The sequence below is a fragment of the Sapajus apella genome, unplaced genomic scaffold (assembly GCF_009761245.1).
Source record: "Sapajus apella isolate SASKATOON/1434 unplaced genomic scaffold, GSC_monkey_1.0 scaffold128, whole genome shotgun sequence".
Lineage (NCBI taxonomy): Eukaryota > Metazoa > Chordata > Mammalia > Primates > Cebidae > Sapajus > Sapajus apella.
Genome location: NW_022437068.1, coordinates 160,580 through 184,542, shown reverse-complemented (window position 1 = coordinate 184,542; position 23,963 = coordinate 160,580). Strand labels below are relative to the sequence as shown.

The window sequence follows — 23,963 nt, the reverse complement described above, 5'->3', positions numbered from 1 at the left end:
GAAGGCCCCTCTCTCTGCTCTGTGGCTACCATTGCCAAGAGTCTGTGTAATAGCCTCCTGACTGGCCTCCCTGCCTCCAGCCTCAACCTCTCCAACTGTCTGCATGCCAGCTTTCAGAGGAACCTTTATCTGAATGTGCAAATCCAACCAAACACGTCGTAGTTTAAAGTGACCCTCTGGCTCCCTTCAACCTGCCAGTCAGGGTTGCTGCCCTCCTTCTTGGCCTCATCGCCCTTCCCACAGCCCCTCCTGGACAGACCAAGGGATAGCCTCACCTCTGTGCCTCTGCACACGCTATTCCCTTTCACCTGGTAAGTTCCTTCAAAGCTCAGACCAAATGCCACCTCCTCCAGGAAGCCCTTTCTGATGGCCTCATTCTTCCTGTGGGCCTTCATAGCATGTTTTGTGGACTCACAGTTTAAAAAAGAAGGGAGTGAGGCTGCCACACAGTAGGGTTGATAAATGTAAGTTAAATCCTGTGGAGTGTGGGCTCCATGGGGGAGGGACTCTAACTGGCTTTGTCCCGGGCTAGGTCCCAGTTTCTGGCATGCAGGAGGTACATGGCCCATCTCTATGGGATGAAGAAATGTACAAGGGCCAGCTCTGTAGCATGCAAATCCACAATGACTGAGTTTAGTGATGTCCTAGAACATGTGAGCTCAGCTGACCAAGGTAATCTGGGAAGGTTTTCTAGGAGGGAGGGGAGGAGGGAGGACACCAGCTGCAGATGTGGGGAGAGCAGGGGTCTCCAAAGAAAATCTTTACAATACAATGAGGACACTTAGGGATGCAGTCAAACACAGGGGAAATAAAAATGTCAAAGAGCAAGGAAGGATCAGGTGGGGTAGGGTGTCTCAATGGTGGGACAGTGCATTAGGGGCTGGAATGAAACCTCGAAGGCCAGCCAGCCTGTGTGTTTGCCATGCAGACTTCCTTGGAGTTCTGCTTCCCCTCTGTGCTCCCAGAGTGCCCTGGGTCTCCTTCTGTCACTCACAAACCACACACCCTGAGACTTGTTCACATCTTCAGCTAGATGGAGAGAAACTTCTCAATGCCCACAAGGCCAGACAGATGATACGAATGAGAAAAGGGTGCTGGGTGTGGCAACAGGGAGTGGTGGGGACCGTGGCTAACTGGAGAGCACAGCCCCATCTGGCCACACACCTCTGGAGGGCAGGTGCTGGGAATTCAGTTGTGAAGCCAGACCTGCAGAGTTTCTGGAAGACACCAGAAATGCAGATTTTTATGGGAAAAAATTTCTGTTTCTGTTATAATTGTTGGCAACCTTGTGCTTTTAAAAAACACAACGAGGTCAAAACAAAATGGATCTTTGAGCCAGGCCATAGCTGGCCTGAGGTTTCCCATCTTTGACAACTATCGTGAATTTTCAGGTCTGTGGGGATCAGGTCTGAAGTCCCTCTCTGTGGAGTATGGGGCTTGCCTGGCTTTCTGAGTTAATACCGTAGACCTGCCCCACCGCCAGTTGCTCTCCTCTCATGAACATCATACTGTACAAAGGAACAAAGGAACCTTACTGCAGCATTCAGCAAGTAGCAGGCTGTGTTTAACCACTTCCCATGTCTTAATGCGGTCGGTCCTCCACAAGGCAGGCACTAGTGTTATCGCCACTGTTCACATGGGGAAACTGAGGCACAGAGCAGCAACCACACCTGTTGCAGGTCATCCAGCCTGCTAGTCAAGGGCTGAGGATTGAACTCAAGTCATCTGGCTTCAGAACTCTTACTCTCAACCACTGCCTCGGTGGAAGAAAATAAGTTTGTGGCCTATTTTCCTTAGAGCTGAGCTTTAAATGTGCTTATGTGAGGGAAAATTCCTTCCAGCAATTACCATGAAGTCCAAGGCGACCTGGCCTATTTGGCAATTTGAACTTCTCCAATACAATTGATCACAGATATTCCTCCGTGAAGGTGGAAGGTTGGCATGTGAAGCCTAAGTGCCTGCTGATTAACAATCTTGGGTGACGGCAGTGCTGGCTCCCTGATGGCCTCCGGGGGCCATGAAGCACCCCTTGGGCAGATGTGAGGCCTCAGCCAGAGGTTGGGCATCAGCGACTCGGTGAGCTGGGGGCACATGGGGCAGGTGGTCCAAGAAGTACCCTCCACCACCTGCTTTCTCCCAGCTGCTGATGTCCATGCCAACGTCTGCTCCTCTTGGAACTCTGTCCGTTAGCCTCTTTAACACATTAGGTTAACCCCCCAATTTGTATGTGACAAGACTGTGACAAGAGACTTCAATTAATCAGTGCTTAATGAGGCCCTGTTACCGCAGCGCCCAGTGTCCCGGAGTGGGGAGAGGTGAGGCGGAAACTGGGAAGCGCTGCACCATTTATTTGCTCCAGTGCTGATTATCACTCTCATTCATGTGACAATAACTGGGTGAGGTAATGATGCCAGCCACTGCACACTGAGCACCCACCCTGTGCCAGGTGCCGAGCTGGCTCTGAGGGCATGAAGCCAGACAAGGGCTGGCTCCTGTTCTCACGGCCCCCAAAGTCTGGTAGGGGAGACAGGTGAACAGGTGGACCACAGATCATGGTAATGGGGAGGAAGAGACTGAACTGAGCCACAAACAAAGTGCTAGGGGCTAGGGGCATGAGGGAAGGCAAGCCAGGTGGGCTTCCAGGAAGAGGCAGCATTTAAGTTGGGAAGTGGGGGGGATGAATAGACTCAACAAGGTGGCATGAGCCCAAAGGCTTTCTAGCCTGACCTCAAGATCACATCAGCTGCTTTTGCTGATTCTGAGTTCCCTCATTTCTTTCCATGTTTCTTACAAAACATCTTCTTGTTTCTAGGCAACAAGTTTTTTAAATTTTGTTTTTTTTGCTTTTAAAATTAATTAATTTTGTGCATGTGGGGAGAAAGATACCTAATCTTACCTTCCCAAGATATATAAGAAGGTACTTATTTGACAGGATGGCTATGGGAGGCACGGGAGGGAAATATGGTTTTATCAGATGGTCTGAATTTGGGGGTCATGGAGAACTACTCCTAACCTGCAGGCACAGCAGGGGCAATGAGAAGAGGGTACACACAGAAGGCCCAGGCTGGAGCACACAGCGCCCGAAGGTGTCAATATGGTCATGGGAGCCCCTTCTCAGAGATGCCCAGAAAAGCCTGCTTTGAACCTGAGACCACTCATAGGTAACTGGTGTAGGGGCCAGTAGCTGACATTGTCGCTTCACCCAGAAGTTATTCTTAGGGACGGCCCAGGCGTCCGTGTGCTCACCATGACAGATCAACCCAGCATTCCCCTGGTGAGTCTGACTCCCCTCTGTGAACAGCAGCAACGGCCTTTAGCTGAGCACTTGCACATGAAGACACTGTGCTGAGGGCTGGATGAGAACTTCCATTAGATCCTCACCATGACCCACTAGGAGGAAGCATAAACCGAGTGGCAGAGGGCACTAGACCTGACCCGGGTCACACAGCACGTCACTTTCAGAGCTGGGAGTTGACATCACACACCCACTTCACCCCGTGCAGCACGGACATGCCACTCACCTCTGTTAACATCACAAGGCCCAGAAAATAGGAGATAACAGACAAGGCTAGGATGAGCAGCTCCCGCCGGTAACCCCTTCGGAAGACCTTGGGGTACATGTCCACTACAGCAGTCACCAGGCTTTCCACGCACACAAACTGGATGGGGAGACATGATGATGTGAAACTCAAGGAAAAGGCCGCTCCTGGTGGCCCAGGTAATCTTTCATTCCCACACCCACTCATGCTGACGAGGGGCCTGAGGATAACGGTAATCCCAGCGCTAGCAGAGCTCCAGCCATGCCCATTTAACAGAAGAGGAAGCTGAGGCTCAGAGGTAGGGAGTGACCTGCCCAGGATCATTCAGCAAGGATGTGGCAGTCAGGACTCGAGCTGGGGTCTCCAGACTCCAAATCTAGTTCTCCTCCTTCTCCCGCTTGCTGCCTGTCACATGCCTACAGTGCTGCGGTCAGCAACTTAGTTGAGAGCAGCCCCTGGTCTTGAGGTAAGGCTGGCGTTTCTGTGGCTGTAGCGGGAGTTAGGTGCTCTGCTGGTGGCAGGCTCTGCTCAGTCTCTGTGGTCTCTGGGTTTGGGATGCTTCCCTGCCCTTTCTTTCTGACAGGCGAGGCCCCTCTGCAGGGTGGAGGGCAATCAGAGGTGAGCCAACTTCCAGCTCTTTATCTCCGCTGAGTGTCTTTGGGCCCCAGCCAAACAGTGCAGGCATCAATGGCCGAGTTTGAGCCACTAAGCATCTGTATCCTGTGTGCTGAGCACAGGGCCAGGTACAGGGTATCTGCCCAGTTCCTACACACCCCTTAACACACAGCTTGAATATCCTGACACCAACTGCCCCCTTCCTTGGTTCTCATGGCACTGGGGGCAGATATGCATGAGCCTTTTCCTGATCACTCGTCCCCTATTCAGGACAGCCTGTCCCTCTCCTCTGTGCCCTGAGCACACCCCTCACCCTGGGGGCCCTTGCCTACTTAAATCTGTCTCCTTACAAGCAGGTGGAATCCTTGAGGGCAGGGGCCACATCATTGTCATCTGTCTATTTCCTGTGTCTAGCTCAGGGCCCTTGGCACAGAGGAGGGAGAGGCTCATGAAATGTTTGCTAAGCTCTTACTAACAGTAGTGATAACAGCAAGCACATCATACCTGCTATGTGCCAGGCTCTGTTCTAGGCAGTTAGCACACATTAATTCATGTAGTCTCTGCATAGTCTGTACTATTATATCCCCATTTTGTAAATGAGGACACAAAAGCACAGAGGAGAGAGAATGCAATTTACCCAAGGTCACACAGGCAGGAAGAGGCAAAGCCTGGATTGAATGAGGCGACCCTGCTCCAGAGCTGGGCTTTACCCGCCATGCTGCCCTGCCTTGAGGGAGGGAGGAGAAGGAGTCAAGGGTTCTTTTGCCAGTCACCTTGTTGGGAAGCTCCCCTTCCCTGGAGCCATCTCTCAGCTCCATATCCTTTCCGATTCACCTCTACCTTCTCAGGAAAGGTGTTTCAATATTCCTTGTGCAGACAAAGGGAGTGAGGCACAGAGAGGCGAGGTGACTAGCTCGAGGCACATGGGTGGCAAGTCGTGGGGCTGGGACTCAAACCCACCCTTTCCTGGCGACAACACCCAGACTGTGGCCTCGCAGCTGCTCCTCCTCAGCAGCAAGGGCTGGCTCTACCCATACTTTCTCCAGGTCCCAGGGAAGGGGATGGGATGCAAGGGAGGCTGTTTATCCAGGACGGAAACTGATGAGACACCTGTAGTGTGTAGGCCAAGAGGCAGGCAGGCCCGGGCGCATGTCTGAACAAGTTACTCAGTATCTCTGAACCTCGGTTTCTTCTATAAAATGGAGGCAATGAAAGGAGCCCCCAGCCCATGTGGTCATTGTGACAATGAACTGAGAATGTATCCCAGGCACACAGCAAGGGCAGCAGGCGTGGGGGTAGGCAGAGTGGCCGCCACCCTCTGTACCACTCCTCGGGCCCCCAGGGCTCACAGAGCCTAGGCCCCAGCCCCACCTTCCTCTGCCAGGCAGGCCTAGCCTGTCACATATAAGCTGCCAATTCCACCAATCCTTCTGAGGCCTCTGTCTGCAACAGCAACAATAAGGGAAGATCATCAGCAAAAACACCCGGTGATTCGGCTTAGCAGCTTCTGGGAAACCGTTCATGGGAAGAAATCGGACTCTGCTGGCTTGACAGACACACTGGCCATAGGGTTTGGGTGCCAAGTGACTTGACTGGCACAAGGTCATGGATGAGGGCAGTACCCTCAGAGGCTGGGCTGGGTGTGTCTCCCCACTTCACCTGGGAGCCCAGGGGGTCTGACCGCTTTGCCTGCAGAGCCCCTGGCGCAGCCCAGCGCACTCGGTTTCCCTTTGTTGTGTGGGTGAATGATTAGCTCCAGGTCTACCCTTTTGCTAGAGAAGCAGGCTGCCAAGCAGAGGGAGGTCAGCAAGGGGCCTCTAGGGAGGGCTGAGCATGGAGGCAGGCGGGCAGTGGAGGGGCAGAGCTGGTGGTGGCTTCCAGGACAGAGATGGAGGGAGGAGGAGGTGTTTTTCTATGTGTCCGTGTCCTCAGTGATTGGGGTGGGATGGGGACATGCATGCTATGGGACCCACTCTCTGAGACTCTCTTCTGCAGTGCCAGGCAGTGCTGTTGGCAGGAGTGGCTGAGCAGAAGGGAAGTACTTAGTAAATTTTTCTAAATGTGAATTGAGAGTTGGGGATTCTGGTAAGGAAAACAGTGTTGGGGAAGGCTTAGAGGAGCCGGAACAGACATTTGTGGGTAAGCGTGGAGCCTACCTGGTGGATGGGAGATAGGAGGGTTTGTTGGGAGGGAAGTGGAGGGTGAAAGGAAGATGGTGGGCAGGGCCCTGATGCCAGGGTCAGGTGGCAGTGGCTGGGCCTGGGGAGCCACTCCTAAGGGTGGCGTCTGGTCTCCTGGCCCAGGGTCCCCCTCCCTCCTGGGCTCCCCCTCCCTGTGGCTCCTTACCTGGCTGTCCAGGCCCAGGAAGATGAGCATCATGAAGAACAAGGTGGCCCACAGCGGGGACAGAGGCATCATGGTGACCGCCTTGGGGTAGGCAATAAAGGCCAGGCCGGGGCCTGGAGCGAGGGAGAGAGAGAAAGCCACTGGGTGGAGCCCTGTCCCTCATACCATTGATATTTGAATCCAGCATTTACTGAGTGCCTCCTCTGTGCCAGGCACTGTGTCTGCCTCTCACTCAAATCACTTCAGTTTCCCAGCCACCCCATGCAGCTGGTGCCCATTTTGGAGATGAGCAAGTTGAGGGAGAAAGAGGTAAACAAGGGCCTTGGAAGGGCCAGGATTCAAGCCTAGGTTGAGCTGACCCATGGACCTTCCTCCAGACAGGTCTCTACTGTTCTCAAGGGGCACGGTGCAGTTTCTTGTTAAAATGCAGATTCTCAGGGCCGCCCAGCGATTCTGCCTCAGTCTGCCCAGGGGAGGCAAGGACCAGGCACCCAGTGGTTGTGGTGTAGGTAGGTTGGGTCCAGCCTGGAGAAATGCTCTTCCATCCTGGCAGCCTCTTCCTTTGCTTTCCACTCTCATTTCCAGGTCCACACTCCCTTGTTTCAGCTGCTCCACATAGAGGGCTGGGCTAGCATGTCCTCGGGATGAGCTTTAGAAATGTCAGCACAGATACTTGAGAGTCAAGCCCTGCAGCACAGTGGTCAAGAGCACAGGCTCAGTAGCCAGGTGGCCTGGGCTCAAATCTGTTTTCTTAGCTAAGAAATAAAGTCCTACCTAAAAAAACTGGTTTTGAGAATTCAGTGAGATGACACAATATGTGAAAAGCACTGAAGCAGCTAAATGTTAAATAGACATTAACTCTATTTTTAACTTTAAAGATCAGCTTCATTAAGGTATAATTTATATACAATAGTTCAATGAAGTTTTAAAAAGTGTATACACCCAGATAACCCCCATGACAATAAAGCCAAGGCAATCAGGCTACAGAACACTGCCATTGTCTCCTTGGGTTCCTCTGTTGTCTCTTCGCCTCTGTTCCTCACCTTCACTTTGGGCAATCATCAATGCCATTTTTTTCCTTCCTTGGATGAGTTTTGCCTATTCTACCTAAAAGTGGGTCATCTGGCAATCCTACGTTTAACGTTGTAAGAAATTCCAAACTGATTTCCAAAGTAGCTATGCCATTTTACAGTCCTATCAGCAATGCTTAAAATTTGCAGTGGCTCCACTTCCTTGCCAACACTTGATATTGTCAGTCTCTTAAGATGTGTCATTACAGTGGGAGTGAGGTGTTATATCAGTTTTCATTTGCATGTCCCTGATAGCTAATGATGTTAAGTATCTTCACGTTTATTGTCTCTTCATATGTCTTCTTTTGTGAAGTGACGGCTTGAGTCTTTTGTCCATTTTTTTCATTAGGTTGTTTCCTTTTTATTGGATTGTGAGTTCTTGATATGTTTAGGATGTAAATCCTTGATCAGAGGAGTATTACAAATACTTTCTCCCAGTCTGTGGCTTGCCTTTTCATTTTCTTAACGATGTCTTGTGAAGAGAAGAACAGAAAACCAAACACCACATGTTCTCACTCATAAGTGGTTGTTGAACAATGAGAACACATGGACACAGGGAGGGGAACATCACACATCAGGGCCTTTTGTGGGGTGGGAGAGCTAGGGGAGGGATAGCAGGGGTGGGGGAATTGGGGGGGATACCATTAGGAGAAATACCTAATGTAGATGATAGGGGGATGGATGCAATAAACCACCATGGCACGTGTATACCTATGTAACAATCCTGCATGATCTGCACATAAACCCCAGAACTTAAAGTATAATAATTAAAAAAAATATTCTTCAAGGAAAAAAATATGGCATGTCTCATGTGAAAAAAACCTTTCCAATTGTTTGCTGCTAGCATGTAAAGAAATACAATAGATTTTACTGGTTGCATTTTGTCCTTTGACCTCACTTAGTTCACTTAATATTTTGTAGGTTCCTTAGGAGTTTTAACTTGGTCAATATATTTATCAAGAAAATTTTGATTTTTCCTTTTAATTATTATTTTTTAATTGCCTTATTGCACTCTCTAGGTATAGAGGCAGAGACAGCACACATCTTGCTTTGTTTCTGATTTTAGGGGAACACATTCAATACTTAATAACTGATAAATTAATATTGACATGACACCATTAATTACGCCACAGGTCTTATACATATTCTGCCAGTATTTCTCCTTTTGTCCTTTTTTTCTGTCCAGCATTTAATTCAGAACTCCATACTGCGTTTGGTGGCTGTATCTCTTTAGTCTTCTCTAGTCACTGGCAGTCCCTTGGTCTTGTTTTGGTCTTTTCTAAACTCAACATTTTTGATGAGTTGTGGTCATTGTTTTGCAGAATGTCTCTTGATGGGGGTTCATCTGATGTTTCCTCATGATTATGCTGAAGTTATGGATCTTTTGGCTAGAAAACCACAGCAGTGATGTTATGTTCTTCCCAGTGTATTATATCAGGGGGTACATGTCAATCAATATTACTGCTGATGTTTACCTTGGTTACTAAAAGTTAACGTTAAACTGTTGTCTGCTAGGTTTCTCCACTTTAACATAACTCTTTCTCTTTGTAATTGTTAACTCTCTTAGAGGAAGAAATATTTTGAGATTATGAAAATATCCTGTTTCTACTCCAACTTTTACCTACTGATTTTAGCATCCGTTGGTGCATCCTGCCTACAACCATGATTACAATGGTGTTTGCCTAATGGTGATTTGGTATTTCCCTCATTTCTTCTTTATTTATTAATTAGAATTCTTCTCCAAGGAATGGTTGTCCTTTCACACCATTTGTTTATTTATTCAATTATTTATATATGTCAGTATGGACTCCTGGGTAATTTATTCTATGGGTTACAATCCAATTCTGTCATTATTTATTTTGCTGTTCAAGTTATTTCAGTTTAAATCATTGGGAGTTCCCTCAGGTTGATTTCCATGGCATTTGTACATGTCTCTATCCTTTTTTTCTGAACACTTCTTTATTTTTTCACACCACAAAAAATATTCTAGCTTCATCTTGTCTTGCCTCAGCCCTGAAATCAACTGCTTTGCCAAGGAGCCCTGTTTTTTTTTTTTTTTTTTCAAATTGAAGAATGGTGTTTAGGAATGGTGTTCAGAAACCAAGATCTAGGCCCTAGGTGTGCTCATAACTATGGAGGATTATTGCTTGTAGGCCATCTCAGCACACAAAGATAAAAAATATATGTGTATTTATCCATGCATACACACATGTGTATTTCTACATCTAACTGTACATAGATGAAAATCATGAGTTTTCATATACTGATACTTCCAATTCCAATAAAAGACATTCTTGCATCTTCTCTTTTCTTATTTATAACTTCTTTCTCAGTGAAAAATATGACTATCTAAAAAATATTTGCCTATTTGTTCAATCCTAATAGATACACTTACAAGTTGCAGAACTGCTAGCCCCTAGCCCTGTACTAACAGGAACACAGGACAGCTATTTTTATGTTTAGCCTTACAATATCCAGTCAAGATACTGTTTCTCAAAGTTCCATAGGCTAGTTTTTCCTTCCCCATTCCCTTCAGCCTGGTGACGTTTTTCATTTGTAGTATAGTTAGGTTCATTTGTTACTGTTTGTATTCCATTTGGGATTCCACCACAAAAAGATTGTTTATTCTGCGCAGTATGTGAAACATTACCAAAAATCAGAGCTAATTAAAAAAAAAGATATACGCAGAGAAGCACTGGTTCCTTCTCATCCCTCCTTCATTCTCATTCCTCCCTTCTTTCCACCCCTTTTCCAACCACCCCTGAAGGTAACCATTCTTTGTTTCTAGTTAATCCTTTTTTTGTATTTCTTTGCGCAGACGAATAGACATATTTTCTCATATCCCCTTCTTTTTTCAAATAATGGGTAGGATACTATAGATATCTGCTTTTAAAAAAATTTATATACATACATCATTTCAAAAAGTACTCCTCAATTTTTATTTTCTTATTTTATATTGTAAATGGGTGGTAAATTCTGTTAAAGTCTTTTTCAGCATCAAGGGAGCTAACCTTACTTTTTTTTTTAAGTTAGATCTATTCACAAGATGCATTATATTAATGGATTTCAATTTCTTGAAATACTTCGATGCTTGTTTTATGGAATAGGATATGGTCTATCTTGTTGAATGTTCCATGTTCACTAGAAAAGAATTGTGCTCTGCAGTTACTGAGTACACTGTTTGATAAATGTCAATGAAGTCAATGTGGTCAATAGTATTGTTCAGATCTCTATGTCTTTGTTGACATTTCACATAGTTGCTCTATCATTAGTCAGAGAGGGGTATAAAAATCTCCAACTACGCTTGTGGATTTGGCTATTTTCCCCTCTAGTTCTATTAGTTTTAGCTCCCTACATAACAAATCTCTGCTATCGGGTAGAAACGCAGTAGGTTTGTTATGTCTTCTCAACGAATTGCCCCTTTTATCACTATGAGGTGTTCCTCTTTATCTCTGCTGATACTCTTTGACTTGAAGTTTACTTTGTCCAGTACTAATGTATTCAAGCCAGTTTTCTTATGTTTATTGCTTGAATGGTATATCTTTTCCTATTCTTTTATACTTTGTGTCTTTAAAGTGTGTCTCTTTTAGAGATTTTATGGTTGGGTCTTATTAAAAAAAATCTGGTCTGATAATCTCCGTCCTTTAACTGATGTATCTGGTTTCATTCAAATTTAATATAAACATTTGTATGGTTGGGTTTAAATCTACTATTTTGTATTTGTTTTTTGTTTTTGTTTGCTTATTTTGCTTAGTTTTACTCTGTGCCACTTTTCCTGTATTCTTTTGGGTTAATCAATATTTTTGATTTTCAATTTTGTTTCATCTATTAGCTTTTTAGCTCTATCTCTTTTTATTATTTTTCTCTAAGCAACTGGGCCAAGACTATATGTCATAACTTATTAAAGTTAATAACATATCAGTTTGCCCTTCCACCACACATCTGACACTTCCCACTTCTGATTATTATTCTGACATTTTCTGCCCTAAAACAGACCTCAGGACCTAACCATATCAATAATTACAAAATACAAATGGGCCACATATTTCAGTTAAGAGATTAACAGACTGATTAAAGAAGTAAGACCCAACTATAAGCTGTGTAAAATCCCTCCCTTAGAAGAGAGCATCCTGAGTGTAAGAGCATCAGAGAGACAGACTGCAGGACATGCAGGGAAGGTCAGCAAATCTCAGGCACTAGGCTTAGAACAGAACAAAATCTGAGCCCTGCAAGAAGTACATTCTGTCTCTCTGGCTTAGTCTCCAAGGTGTTCTGGGACTCCCACTGAGTGTTCTGGCATCTAATTAAGTATTTTCCAAAAAGCATGCCTCGGGAAGTGAGCCCAGGTTCTTCTGAGAAAGGTGAGGTGACCACATATTTAGCTGTAACTTGTATTTTCTCCAGTTGGCAGACTCCTAAAGAGGGTTGTGGTATGATCCATACCCCCAACGAGGGGCACAGAGCAGGCTTTCCTGCTTGACACCAACAGCAACACAAGAAAGTGAGGTAGAAGAGACTGGATCCAGGATGCACTGATTATTGACTACATGCTCTCGGGTGAACCACTCATCTTTCTGAGCTACAAGATCCTTGTCTGTAATAGGCACTGTGGAAGCTAGGACCGCTGTGTGAACAGCACCCGCTGGAGTTGTGCAGGGCACAGTCTGCACGGCCATGAGTGGAGGCCCTGGTAAAACCTACATTGCAGAGGTGCCAGGAGCATTTCATGAGGTAGTATATGAAACACAACTATCCTAGGGCCTGGCAAGTGGTACAGAGAAAGTCAATTCCAGTGCATCAATTCAATGGAATGCCACACAACCTTTAAAACTCATGATAGTGATCTATTTTTACTGAGGGGTAAGCTGCTCATGCTTTATTATAAATGAAAGAACTCAGCCTACATAACACTAAGGATATCTGATCCAGTTTTGATCACCATGCTTTTAGCTACATATGTATGAAAAAGCCTAGCAGGATAACACCAAGGTGTTGCATTGGATTTGATTTTTTTTCTTCTGTATTTCTCTATTTTTCCAAAATGAGTATTCTTTCCATTTGAAATAAGAAAAAGTCCAAAATGTAATTTTAGTTGGCTTCTTTTCTTCCTGTTCCTCCTCTCTGGGACTCCGCTCCAAAATGGAAGCAATGATAAAGCAAGAAACAACAGTGCAGTAGATACCCTGTCCCACACAACACTGTGAGGGAGTTCTGGGGCGTGTGCATTACAGAGGAGGACATGGATTCTTACAGAGAGCAACGCTACCATTGAGAAGGTAATGATCCCTCCTCACAGGACTGCCTGTGGTTGAAAGTGAGGAAGATGCAGGGGTGTTCTGTAAGGGGCTAGGTGCTCTGGCCACAGTGGGACGGAGTGGCAAGTAAATGAGTTTGATAGCCAGATGGCCGGGATTAAGTTCCAGCTCTTTTGCTTCCAGCCTGTGTGTCCTTAGTTGAGTGATCTCACGTCCCTGAGCCTCAGTTTCCTCATCTGTAAAATGGCGGTAGCAAAAATGCCACTTCAGAGGGTTGAGCTGAGCATCGTAAGAGGTGATGTATGCTACGGTTCCTGTCCAGTGAGTAGGTGCCCAGCTATTGAGAGCTTTGATGACTCATATCCTCTGGTCTAGCCTGGAACCCCGATTTCAGCAGAGACCCCTGCACCTCTGATACACATGACCAAGAGCAAGGTGTACTCTGAGCAGTCACAGAGCAGAGCTCACTGATCAGCTGCCTCCTTTGACATCTGCACACCCTGGCCTGGCCCATCTTGGTGGGTCGGGTCAGAGGGGTGCTCCCCTGACTGTATATGCCAAGCCTAAATAGCCACACCCTGGACCAGGGCTGGAGAGGGAGGTGAGTCAGTTGTCACAATGAGTGGGGGCAGGACTGGCCTTGAGTAGATGGAGGCCAGGGAAGCCAGATGCCCTGTGATGCTCTTAAAAAGGACATGCTTGTAGGCAGAAAACCTATTTACACTTATCTGAGGTTAGACTCCATTTGTCGTGTAAACATAAACTATGTACTTTTTCATATGCACTTAATTTTCTGGAAATTCAAACTCCATGTAAATCAAGGAAAGAGTTTTTCACCATTTTGCACAATCACTCCAACAATAATAACCCTGCTCCTGGTGGGTTTGCTACGAATACATGTCAATCTATACTTAAGGCTGCCACACTCACGGTGATTCTATGTCTAGAACAGGGAAAGGGAGGGAGGGAGAGGTGCTCTCCAAGCAAAGGGGAAGCATGTGCAAAGGCCCTGCAGGAAGACAGGGGAGTTAAATTGCAGAAGTGAAACAGACCGTTGTGGTGGGGTGGAGCAAGCGTGGGGGAATGAGGTGGGGGTGAGGCTGCTGAGACCACAGGACCTGGGCAGTGCAGGGCCCTGTAGTCATGCTGAGTCCAGCGCTATGAGAGGCTCAGAAAGGCTTTTCGTCAGAGAAGACATGTTCAGATTTGCATTTTGAAAACAAAAAACAAAAAACAAAAAAAACACAACCCACTGCAGGGTAGAGCATGGAATGGAAGGGATAATAACAGAGGCAGACAGTCCAGTGAAAGGGTTCCTGAGCCATCCAAGTGGGCGGTGATGGTGGCCCAGGGCTGTGGGGAGACAGTGGAGCTTGGGAGAAATGGATGAAGTGGGCGACAGCATCTATACAACTTGGGGATGCCTTGGATTTGGAAGGGAGGAGGTGTCGAGGCTTTCCTCCTAGGTAACTGCAGGATCCTGGATTGTGGATGAACGGTGGGGCCCCTTTCTGAGGCCTGAATCCAGGAGATGCGTCAGCCAAGGAGGAAGTTCGCATTTCCATGATGACCATCACTCCTGGCCTCCCTCGCCACCTTTTCCATCCCCACCTTTGGCAAACTTACCTGACTCTGCCACCTCAGCAATGGGTACCCCCTGCTCATACGCCATAAAACCCAGGACTGAGAAGATGGCAAACCCAGCCACGAAGCTGGTACCGCTGTTCAGGCAACAGAGCATGATGCAGTCCCTGTGGGGAAGCAGTGAGAGGCACACGGGTCAGAGCGGGCAGAGCCCGTGCATGGCTCCAGCGTTCTGCACCTGAGCACCACGGCTCTCCTGTGGCGTAGGCAGGGAAGTGCAGGCACAGCCAGCTCCATTTTCCTGATGGAGCACTCGTGGTTCAGAGAGGTTTGGTGGCTGGCCCATGGTCACATGGCTTCTCCTGAATTTCTAGAAGATAAGGTAGGTTGCGAACCAGGAGCATGGAGCCCGTGTGGGATGGGAGGCTGGCTCAGGGGAAAATACAGAACTAGTGTGAAAATACAGGTACTCCAAGACATACTGATACTCCTCCAAGTCCCTGGTAGGAGAGAAAGCCTGGGAAAGGATTCCTGGGAGCTCAAAGCAAGGTGGGCAGGAGAAGCCTCCGTAGGAGAAATGGGAGCTTCTCAGCCACGGGAGCAGCCATGGGCCTTGCACCTGAAACTCTGGCAGCCTTGCGGGGCATGGGGAGAGGCTTTTTGGTGACATTCATCCTGGCCAAGCTGTTTACTGGAGCAGCGTCTGCCAGACCTCAGTCTGTCTCTGCTCTGCTGCTGTGACGGAGTAGCCCCTTCCAGGTTGAATCCTTGCATGGAGAGGTTTATCAGAGCAGTGACTGTCCCCTGCTCTTGGGAGGGACTCACCAGCTAGGAAGCACCAACATTAAGTCATGACCCAGGAGAAATCAGACTAGAAACAACGGAGCTTTGTCAAGCCGAAGAAGATGGTAACCTCAAGTCCTGGCCCATTCTGCCTCAGGCCTGGCATCCTAAGATCACCAAGTCAGGAAGTCAGCCTCTTAGAATTAACTATCTGTGTCAATGCCCCATTTCATAGGGGAGAAGCCACCCGGTGGCCTTGCCCAACCTCCTGCCAGAGGCATGACTAGCCTTCACGGCACCCCTGCGGGTGGCCAACTGACCTCTGCTTGCACACCCAGGCACGAGGAGCTGGCCACTTTTCCCAGTGGTGCTTTTCCCTTGTTGGACAGCACTTACTGCTTAGAGTGCTGAGAACCTTCTCATATTGTATTCACCCTAACTTGTTCTCTCAGATAAGGTTAGCTTTACCCTCCAAAACAGCTTGGAGTTCCTTCAGGCTTAGGAGATCTGAAGATAATGGCCCTATAGCCCCTTGAGTTTTTGTTTTCAGTTAAACATTCCAGTTCCCTTACCAATTCCTTATTGTTCTTGAAATCTGTAATACACTCCAGCTTATCCAGTCCCTCCTCAATTGTCACATCCAGAACTGTCTCAACAACACAGCAGGACTCTCACCTCCTCTTGTCCTGACATCACACTTTTTATAATGCAACCAAAGGTTACATTAATGTTGTTCGTAGCTGTAACACCCTGTTGCCTTGCAATTACCCTAGGAATCAAGGGCATAGTAGAGAGCATTGAACTGGTTGTCAAGGGCCTTGGGTTCCAATTCCTCCTGCAATATTTTTTCTTCAAACCTGATCTCACTGGTTATACAACAAGGTGCTTGACTAACAGAATCTCTTGGCCTTGTGCTAGATCAAATCATTTTTCAGTGAGAAATCACTCTCAAAACCTTCTCCTTGGGATGGAGTATATTTCCCTACCCCTACTGACTTTGAGCTTAGGCACATGATTTGCTTTGGACAACAGGATGTTAGCAGATGTGACACAAACAGAGGCTTGAGATGTGCTTGCATGATTGAATGTGTCCTATATCATTTCTGTGATTTTTCATGAGAACTTCCCCAGGGGAGCTGCTGTCCCTTCAGCCTGGACCAGAGAATGTACACACGTGGAGCTGACTTGAGCCTGGCTTGGACCCTGGAGCCAAACCCAGGGTCCTTCAACCCACAGCCTGCAGGAGTCTCTCCAGCTGACCAGCAGACTTGTGAGCAATATAAGCAATCACTTGCTGTGGTCAGCCCCTGTGTGCTGGGGTTGTTTGTTACACAGCAGTATTGTGGCCATGGATAACTGATACAGGTCCCTTTAAATAACTCATCTGGCACTGTGAATGCTGGCTGGGCTGGTATAACTGGGGACTTTATCTGCAAGTCTGATTTACCTCTGCTTAAAAAGAAATTCAGCTACGCCCAGGTAAGGGCAGAGTTATTCCTAAGGTTGGGATACATCTGTTCCTGGTGTCTGTTTCCTGAAGTCTGAGGCAAAATGGCCCTGACTTATCAAACCATGGACATTGGATGACACAGGGGAGGAAAGCCTTTTGTCTACATCCTCTGCATTCTAGAATTCTCCCATGTGATGCTCTCAGGACCTGCAATGTGCCAGCCCTGGGCTAGGTTTCACTGAATTCTGAGGCTGAGGGAGGTGAGTCACATAGATCAAAACCCATGCTTTTGCTAGGAGCTAAACAAAATGATGCACCCTAAGAATTAAGATGAACAAATCCTGACTTTAAAGAATTGTCTCTGGGCATCCACAGGTGTTGAAAAACAAATGTCGCTTGTTAAAAAATTCCCATCTTCCTGCAGAGGCCTCCTGAGTGACCTCCTCACACTAGGGAGAGACAGAAGGAGAGACGGAGAAGCTCTTTAGGGACCCGTCCCTCCTCCCCTCCAGCCCCCAGAACACCCACCCCTTCAAGCAGACAAAGCTTAGTGGTGTCTTTGGAAGTGAGGATTTTCCCTGCTTGGCTTGCTCCATTTCCATCCCTCTAATTCCTTCCCCAGCTCCCATGTCTAGGTAAAAAGCTTATGTAACAGTGCTTTGAAGTTGGCAGGAGCTGAGCTGGGCTTTTAAGACCTCCAGAAGCTATTATGCTGTCAGGAGAGAGGGTACTAATTTACTCCATCGGAGTCGAGAAGACCCACTTGCAGAACAATCTGGAAAAGGAAATAAAATTAACCTCTTGATTTTGCATTGCCACCTAGGGGATTTGCTTTCTTCTGCTGATGGGAGAGTGGAATAAAACCCTGCCTGCTGGAGGGGGAAGCAGCAGGGACCCATGGCTGACAGCACACATCATCCACGCACCCAGTGGGGAATGAAGCTGCCACTGCCCCAAGACACAGGCTGGAGACAAGGCAGTTTTGGCCAAACCCTCCTCAACTCCAGTAGTTGAGAAAGAGCTGACTATCCCTGGTAGTGAGGAATAGGGGTGCAGGAGCCAGGAAGCCTCAGGTGAAAAGCCACGCTCCATCCCTGGCAGTGTGAACAGGTGCAAGGGACTCGAGCTCCACGGGCTGCTGTCTCCTTGCTTGTGTGGTGGGGTGGTTTCATTCTGACTTCCCTGCATATAAGCTAGCACTAAACTAAGTACAAGGGATGCAGCAGAGAACAAGAACATCCAGCCCACATCCTCATGGTGCTGACAGCCTAGCTGAAGGGGACAGTGACCAAGTGATCTCTCAAGGGCCCAGCACAGATGTCCCCATGCTGACCGTAAGCCACCGATGAGGTGATACTGTACATAGACAGTAGCCCTCTCCAGTATCCCAAAGGGTCAGACTTGGCCCAGCCCGGAAGCCTGCGTGTGCTGTTCTTACCTGGGTGCCTCTCCCTGTCCATGGTTAACGTTTTGCATTATGGCTGAGAAAGTGCTTCACCTCTTATCCCCTACACCCACATCCTCCACGAAACCTGGATGCCTTCTTCTGGACAGCCTGCTCTGACTGTCCGTCTCTAGCATCTCGTCATCATCCAGTCACCCAAATACCTGTCACCCAAAGACCTCTAGGAGCAGAACTCATGGCAGCCTGATGGCACGTGATTCTGGATTCTACAACTGGATTCTACCACAGTTTCTCTTCTCAGCATGTCGGGCCTGCCCACATTAACTTCCCCATTGCCTTGATTTCCCCAAGTTACAAACTCTACAGGCTGCGCCACTGCTGTCTGTATCTCCCATGGCACCGATTCCAGGGCCTTGCACTTAGTAGACACACAGTAAACAATGGTGACTTAACAAGTGAGTTCATAACGTGACCGCTAAGCTAGCTCTCAGAAAGCATGTAGCAGGGAGGCCAGGATGGCCACTGAGAGACCCCGGTCAGAGTCCAGGCACTGCTTCACTTTCCCTGTCTTGAAGATGGGGTGATGTGGAGGACGTTATCACTGATAAAAGTTCTTTCAAATGCACGGTGCCACTTGAGCCACATGATGACCCAGTGATGTGGTGGCTAGCTCCAAGTTCCCATCCCATGGGGTATGACATGACCTGCTCACCTACCCTCACCTATGCTGAACAGGACCTGGGAAAAACACTCTCAATATTTTAAGAGTGTGTTGCTTGTTTTTCCACTGGTATCTTAGTGTTTTTCCTATAGATCTGTTTGTATTCTTTATATATTGTGGATACAAACCCCTTGAGTATGGTATGTTGTTGGAATGCTTGTTAGTCTTACAGAAAATTTTCATATTTTATTTAGAAATAAAATAATGTAGATATTTGCATTAACAATTTTTTAAATTATAAAAGCAGTATGTACTCAGAGTTAAACAAAAGAAACTAAACAAAACAAACCCATTTAAGCTGTACAGAAGGTAGAAGTGAGAAAAGCCCATCTCCCCACCTGACTTTCCAGTCTCATGTTATAGAGGTGGCTACTTGGAATAGTTTTCTGTGTTTCTTTCCAGGAATTTAGAATGTCTCCATTCTGTCACTTAGCGGGCCAATCTGTCACTGAGTTCTTTTGTGATTTAATTATTTTTGATGTTTTCTACCTCTTTTCCCATTCTGAAATCAGTATTTCATTCCTACTTATAATGGTTTCCTTTCAAAAAATATTTAACTCTTTAATCAATCTGACACTTATTATGGTGGAAATATATGAGAATCTAATTTGATTATTTCCCCCAAGTACTTATCCTATTTCAGAACCATTTGTTAAAAAACACCTTCCTTTCTCCTCTACTGTGATAAAGGACCGCTGCACTATCATTATTCCATGGTCTTATCCCTGCATAAGGAGCTCTTAGACTCTAAGGAAGAGGTGCACTGCCCATCTACCATGAAATATTAACCTATTGTGTACCAGGTACCGAGTTCAGGGATGCAGAGACCCCAGTAGGCAGAAACCCTAACAGACCGACCGTCATCCTAAACCAGCACTTCCCCTGCGCACTGCTGGGTGACCTTGGGCAGGTCCCCTGCCCTCCACGGGTCTCAGCCTTGCTGTAGAACTCAAGCTGCAGGTGTGAGAAGCCAGGCAGCCAAGGGTCAGACAGCCTGGGGCTCACCTCCCCACCTGAACCCCCTCCCAGCCCTGGTGCAGCCACTACATGAGGCAAGAGAGACGTGTTAGGCTGAGGGGCAAGGTGGGGCACTGGCCCCAGGCAGGGCAGAAGAGGACCCTACAGTCAAGTACAAAGGGGCAGGAAGCAGGTTTCTAAAGAGCAGGCAGGAGAACAAGGTCCTTGGTGTATGTATTAGTTCTGTGACTCGGGCAAGCCTCTTATCCACTCTGGGATACTTCTTTACCGTACGAGGCGGCACTGGGGCCTGAATGAGATGTCAGTGGCAGCAGGGAATTGGCTCTGCGGCCTGGAAGGGAGTCTGATTGCATTTGTTATACTCCTAGCTCCATGGTGGCCCACTCTTTGACCCTTGGGTAGTGGGAGGCCAACAAACAGCCTATCTGTCTCCTCCTGGGGCCCTGCAAGGTGGGGCGGACAAACATAAACTAACCTGGCAGGTCGGAGGGCTCTCAGGGCTTGGTGGAGTGCTGGCAGGGCCCAGGGAAATGCTCACCTGTAGCAGTTGTTGTTATAATTGTTATAACTTCCCAGAGCGGTCAGACAGCCCAGGCAAATGGCATAGGAGAAAAAGATCTGCGTTCCAGCATCTACCCAGACCTGTAGGAAGGCACAAAGATGTTGGCAGAAACAGAAGTCAGATGTGTGGTGAGAGGGTGGCCCTGGCCTCTGAAATCTCCCACCCACACTCTACCCTTCAGAAAAACTCCACAAGGGATAATTAAACTTCCTAACCTACCCAAGATCCCTTTTGGAGGAGTTCTATTCTTGGGGACCACTTGATCAAGTGTTAAGTGTCCTCAACTAGTTATGGAATTTGCCAGAGGTTATGAATTATAGCTCATGGAATAGCAAGAACTTGGATGCTTAGGAGCCCAGCCTCAGCTGTGTGACCCTGGACAAGTTTCTTAACCTCTCTGAGCCTTAGTTTCCTTATCAGCAAAGTTGGGAAGGAACTTCCCTATCAGGACTCTTGCAAGGATTCATGCAATGAGTGTGAGCCCCCGGGATCTGGTGCCTGTTTGGAAGGTAAGTCATGTTTAAGGTAAAACGAATGCTTCCTTCTCCTTGTGATTAAGGCTACCAGGAGAAAAGTATCATAAGATTCTGTCCAGAGTGATACAATTGCATAGCTGACCTCAGCATAAAAGGTGGCAGGGAGGGGAGGAGTGAGGGAGGTTCGCTACGTCCTTCTCCCTTTCAGAACAGATTCCCCCCTCTAGGCTTCCTATGTGGTACACAAGATAACTACTTTTCTTAGTCCCCGAGCTCCCTTTTGACAAAAACTGCTGTGGACAGCATGACACACACAACAAAAATGACAGTGGCTTCTCTAACACTTTCCCCCAGGCTCACTTTGAGCCCAGCCCCTAGAAGTTACCAAGGAAAATCCAGAGCTCAAATCCAAATGCAGCTGATGAGTTTCATGCTTGGGTATCAAATGCCATGTAGAGAACAGGGCTGGCACTAAATATAAAAAACAGGGAACACTTGCTGACCTCTCAATATCAAGGCACCATGCATTACTGCCCTTCATGCATTACTGAATATTCACAGTAATAAACCCAGCTGGGCATGGTGGCTCATGCCTGTAATTCCAGCACTTTGGGAGGCCAAGGTGAGTGGATCACCTGAGGTCAGGAGGTCGAGACCAGCCTGGGCAACATGATGAAATGCTGTCTCTACTAAAAATAAAAAAATTAGCCTGGTGTGGTGAAGCACGCCTGTAATCCCAGCTACATGGAAGGCTGAGGCACAAGAATTGCTTGAACTGGGAGGCAGAGGTTGGGGTGAGCTGAGATCACACCACTGCACTCAAGCCTGGGCAAGAGGGCAAGACTCTCTCTCAAAAAATAAAAAATAAAAAATAAAAAATAATCAGCAAAACAGCTTGGGTGACAGGCAAGACTCTTGTCTCAAAAAAAAAAAAAAAAAAATTCCCCAGCAACCCTATGTGATAGGTGCTGTTATTATGCCCCTTTTAGAGTTGAGGAGACTGGGGAGCAGAGAGGTTGAATAATGTGCCCAAGACCACAAAAGTGGGAAGTGGCAGATTCAAGTCCATGGAGGTCTGCCTCTAAAGATGTATGCTTCATCAGGCCCAGGATTTCTGACTTGGAATCAGCCTCAGAAGGCCTCTGGTGAAACCTCTCACTCAACACAGGACTCTCTTCTGAGTACTTCTGACAGAGTAGTCTCTGCTTGCTTACTACCCGTGACAGGGAGTTCACTACCTCCTGACACAGACACTTTCTTCTCCAGAGAGCTCTGATTACTAGAACATTTTTTAAGATGAGACCAACTCTCTCTTCCTGTGTTCCTCATTCTGGGCTCACCCAGACCGCATCCCTCTCTTCCATGTGGTAGCACTTTAAAGATTCAAAGAAAACACTCGTGTCCACTGGACCCCAGAATTCTTTCCTTTCCAGGCAAAGTATTTGTATTTTCTCCTGCTTCAGAATTTGATTACATGGTACAAGTCATTCTATTGTGGATCTACTCAACTGTGTTAAGTCATTCAACAAATTGCCTATTAAAATGAAAGCTCATAATGCTGCCTCTGAACCTGAGAAATAAGTGTATTTTTTCTCCTCTAGCAATAGGTTCACTGGGGTTAGGGACTTGGAGCTCTATGAGGAACTTAGGGAGAACTCTTTCATGAAGTGCAGGGGCCGGGAGAGGCAGGTAGTGCCAGCAGACCAGAGTGCACTGAGACGGGGTAGGAGAAAATGGAAAGATTTGGAAATACAGGAAAAAACTCAAGACATTTTGCTGAGAATGGGAGGTATGAGATAGGCTGGTAATAAAAGTATAAATAGAATCTGGGGAGGGTTCTTGGAAATGGTAGAAGCTTAAGGATGCTTAAATGTTGGTAGGAAGGGTCCAGTGGAGAAAAAAGTGTTAAAGGCTTGAGAAGAAGTGGTTGTATTTTTAATTCCTCTGGCTTTGCCTCAGTTTCCCCAATTGCTTCCTCAGTAGATTGCCTCTTCTGCTTAGTAAGGCCAGTGAACCACATGCGTAAGCAAAAAGCAGTGCAGCTGCTGACCCAGGAAACGGGAGGCCAAATCCTAGTGGCAACTCCCAGAGCTACACAGCGCCTAACCAGACACTGGGCCTCTAGTCTATCACACTTGTTAATGTGTGGACAGTGGAGGAGGGCCAGAGTGAGCAAGGCCCTCAGACTTTTGGGTGAGCCGACTCCCCAATCCTGACTGAATCCTATCACTCAGTGGAAAGCAGCCTCTCCCCGTAACATGGTAAATAAGCGCTCAATGAGTTAGAAAACACCAAAGAAAGCTTTTAACCCACAAGCCCCAAAGATATGTCCCCCAGATCAATGATTTTCACTTGCAGGTAATTTATTTTTGTTTCAATTTGTTCTTTGAGCACATCAACACTGAAAGGGATATCTGCTATTTTTGCCTACTAGGCATCCATCTTTCGTTTTTGGGTAATACCACCTCAATTTTACTTTGGAAAGCTACCTCTTCCCTGCCCAGAGGTAGATTCAGGGTTGGTCACATGACCCAGCCCTGGCCAGTCTAAGTATTTCTCTTGGCTACAGTGACTGGTTCATGGATGAGCATATGATGCAAGCCAAGTCAAGTCAGTGGGACACTGTTTTCGTTTTTGCGGGGGATGTTAAGCTTGTTAACTGCTGGGGGCATCACTGGCCACGAGGGAAGAGTCTACCGAGACTAAAGGCCAATACACAGGCAAGCAGAGTCTAGAGCAAAGGCAGATCAATATTAGCACATGATTTGAGTCCCTGGATCAGACCTGAAATCAGACCTATCCTGGAACATTCCACTTCAGAGCTCTATAAATTCCTCTTTTATTTAAGTCATGTTTGAATTGAATTGTTCTCACTTCAAATGGGAGCTAATAGCAACATTTGGCTCTTAGAAAAACCCAGGGGATATAAGCCCAAATCCTCTAATCAATCCTGAATTACTGATGGACCAGCATTCACTGAGTTTATTCACATCTATACTGCTCCGCCCATGTCAGACTCTGACAGAATACCACACAAATGTACATGTGTGGCACTCCATCTCTGATCACAGGTGAGATAAAACATTCACAAAACAAGGTGCCCAGCAGCTAGGAGAGACAGATGGGAGGAAAGAGAAACCTGTGCTAAGGCAATCATAAGGCTTCCTGGAGGAGGCACA

General features: G+C 47.1%; 1 protein-coding gene across 1 annotated transcript in view; it reads right to left on the bottom strand.

The window, feature by feature from the left end:
* Positions 1-23,963, bottom strand: part of SLC6A11 (solute carrier family 6 member 11) — a 116,267-nt gene that overhangs the window by 7,679 nt on the left and 84,625 nt on the right. Inside the window, exons 7-10 of the mRNA XM_032262239.1 lie at positions 20,285-20,388; positions 14,452-14,576; positions 6,501-6,613; positions 3,522-3,659 (exon numbers count right to left, since the gene is read on the bottom strand). Of these exons, the coding sequence (XP_032118130.1) occupies positions 3,522-3,659; positions 6,501-6,613; positions 14,452-14,576; positions 20,285-20,388 (480 nt within the window). The remainder of the gene's footprint in view (positions 1-3,521; positions 3,660-6,500; positions 6,614-14,451; positions 14,577-20,284; positions 20,389-23,963) is intronic.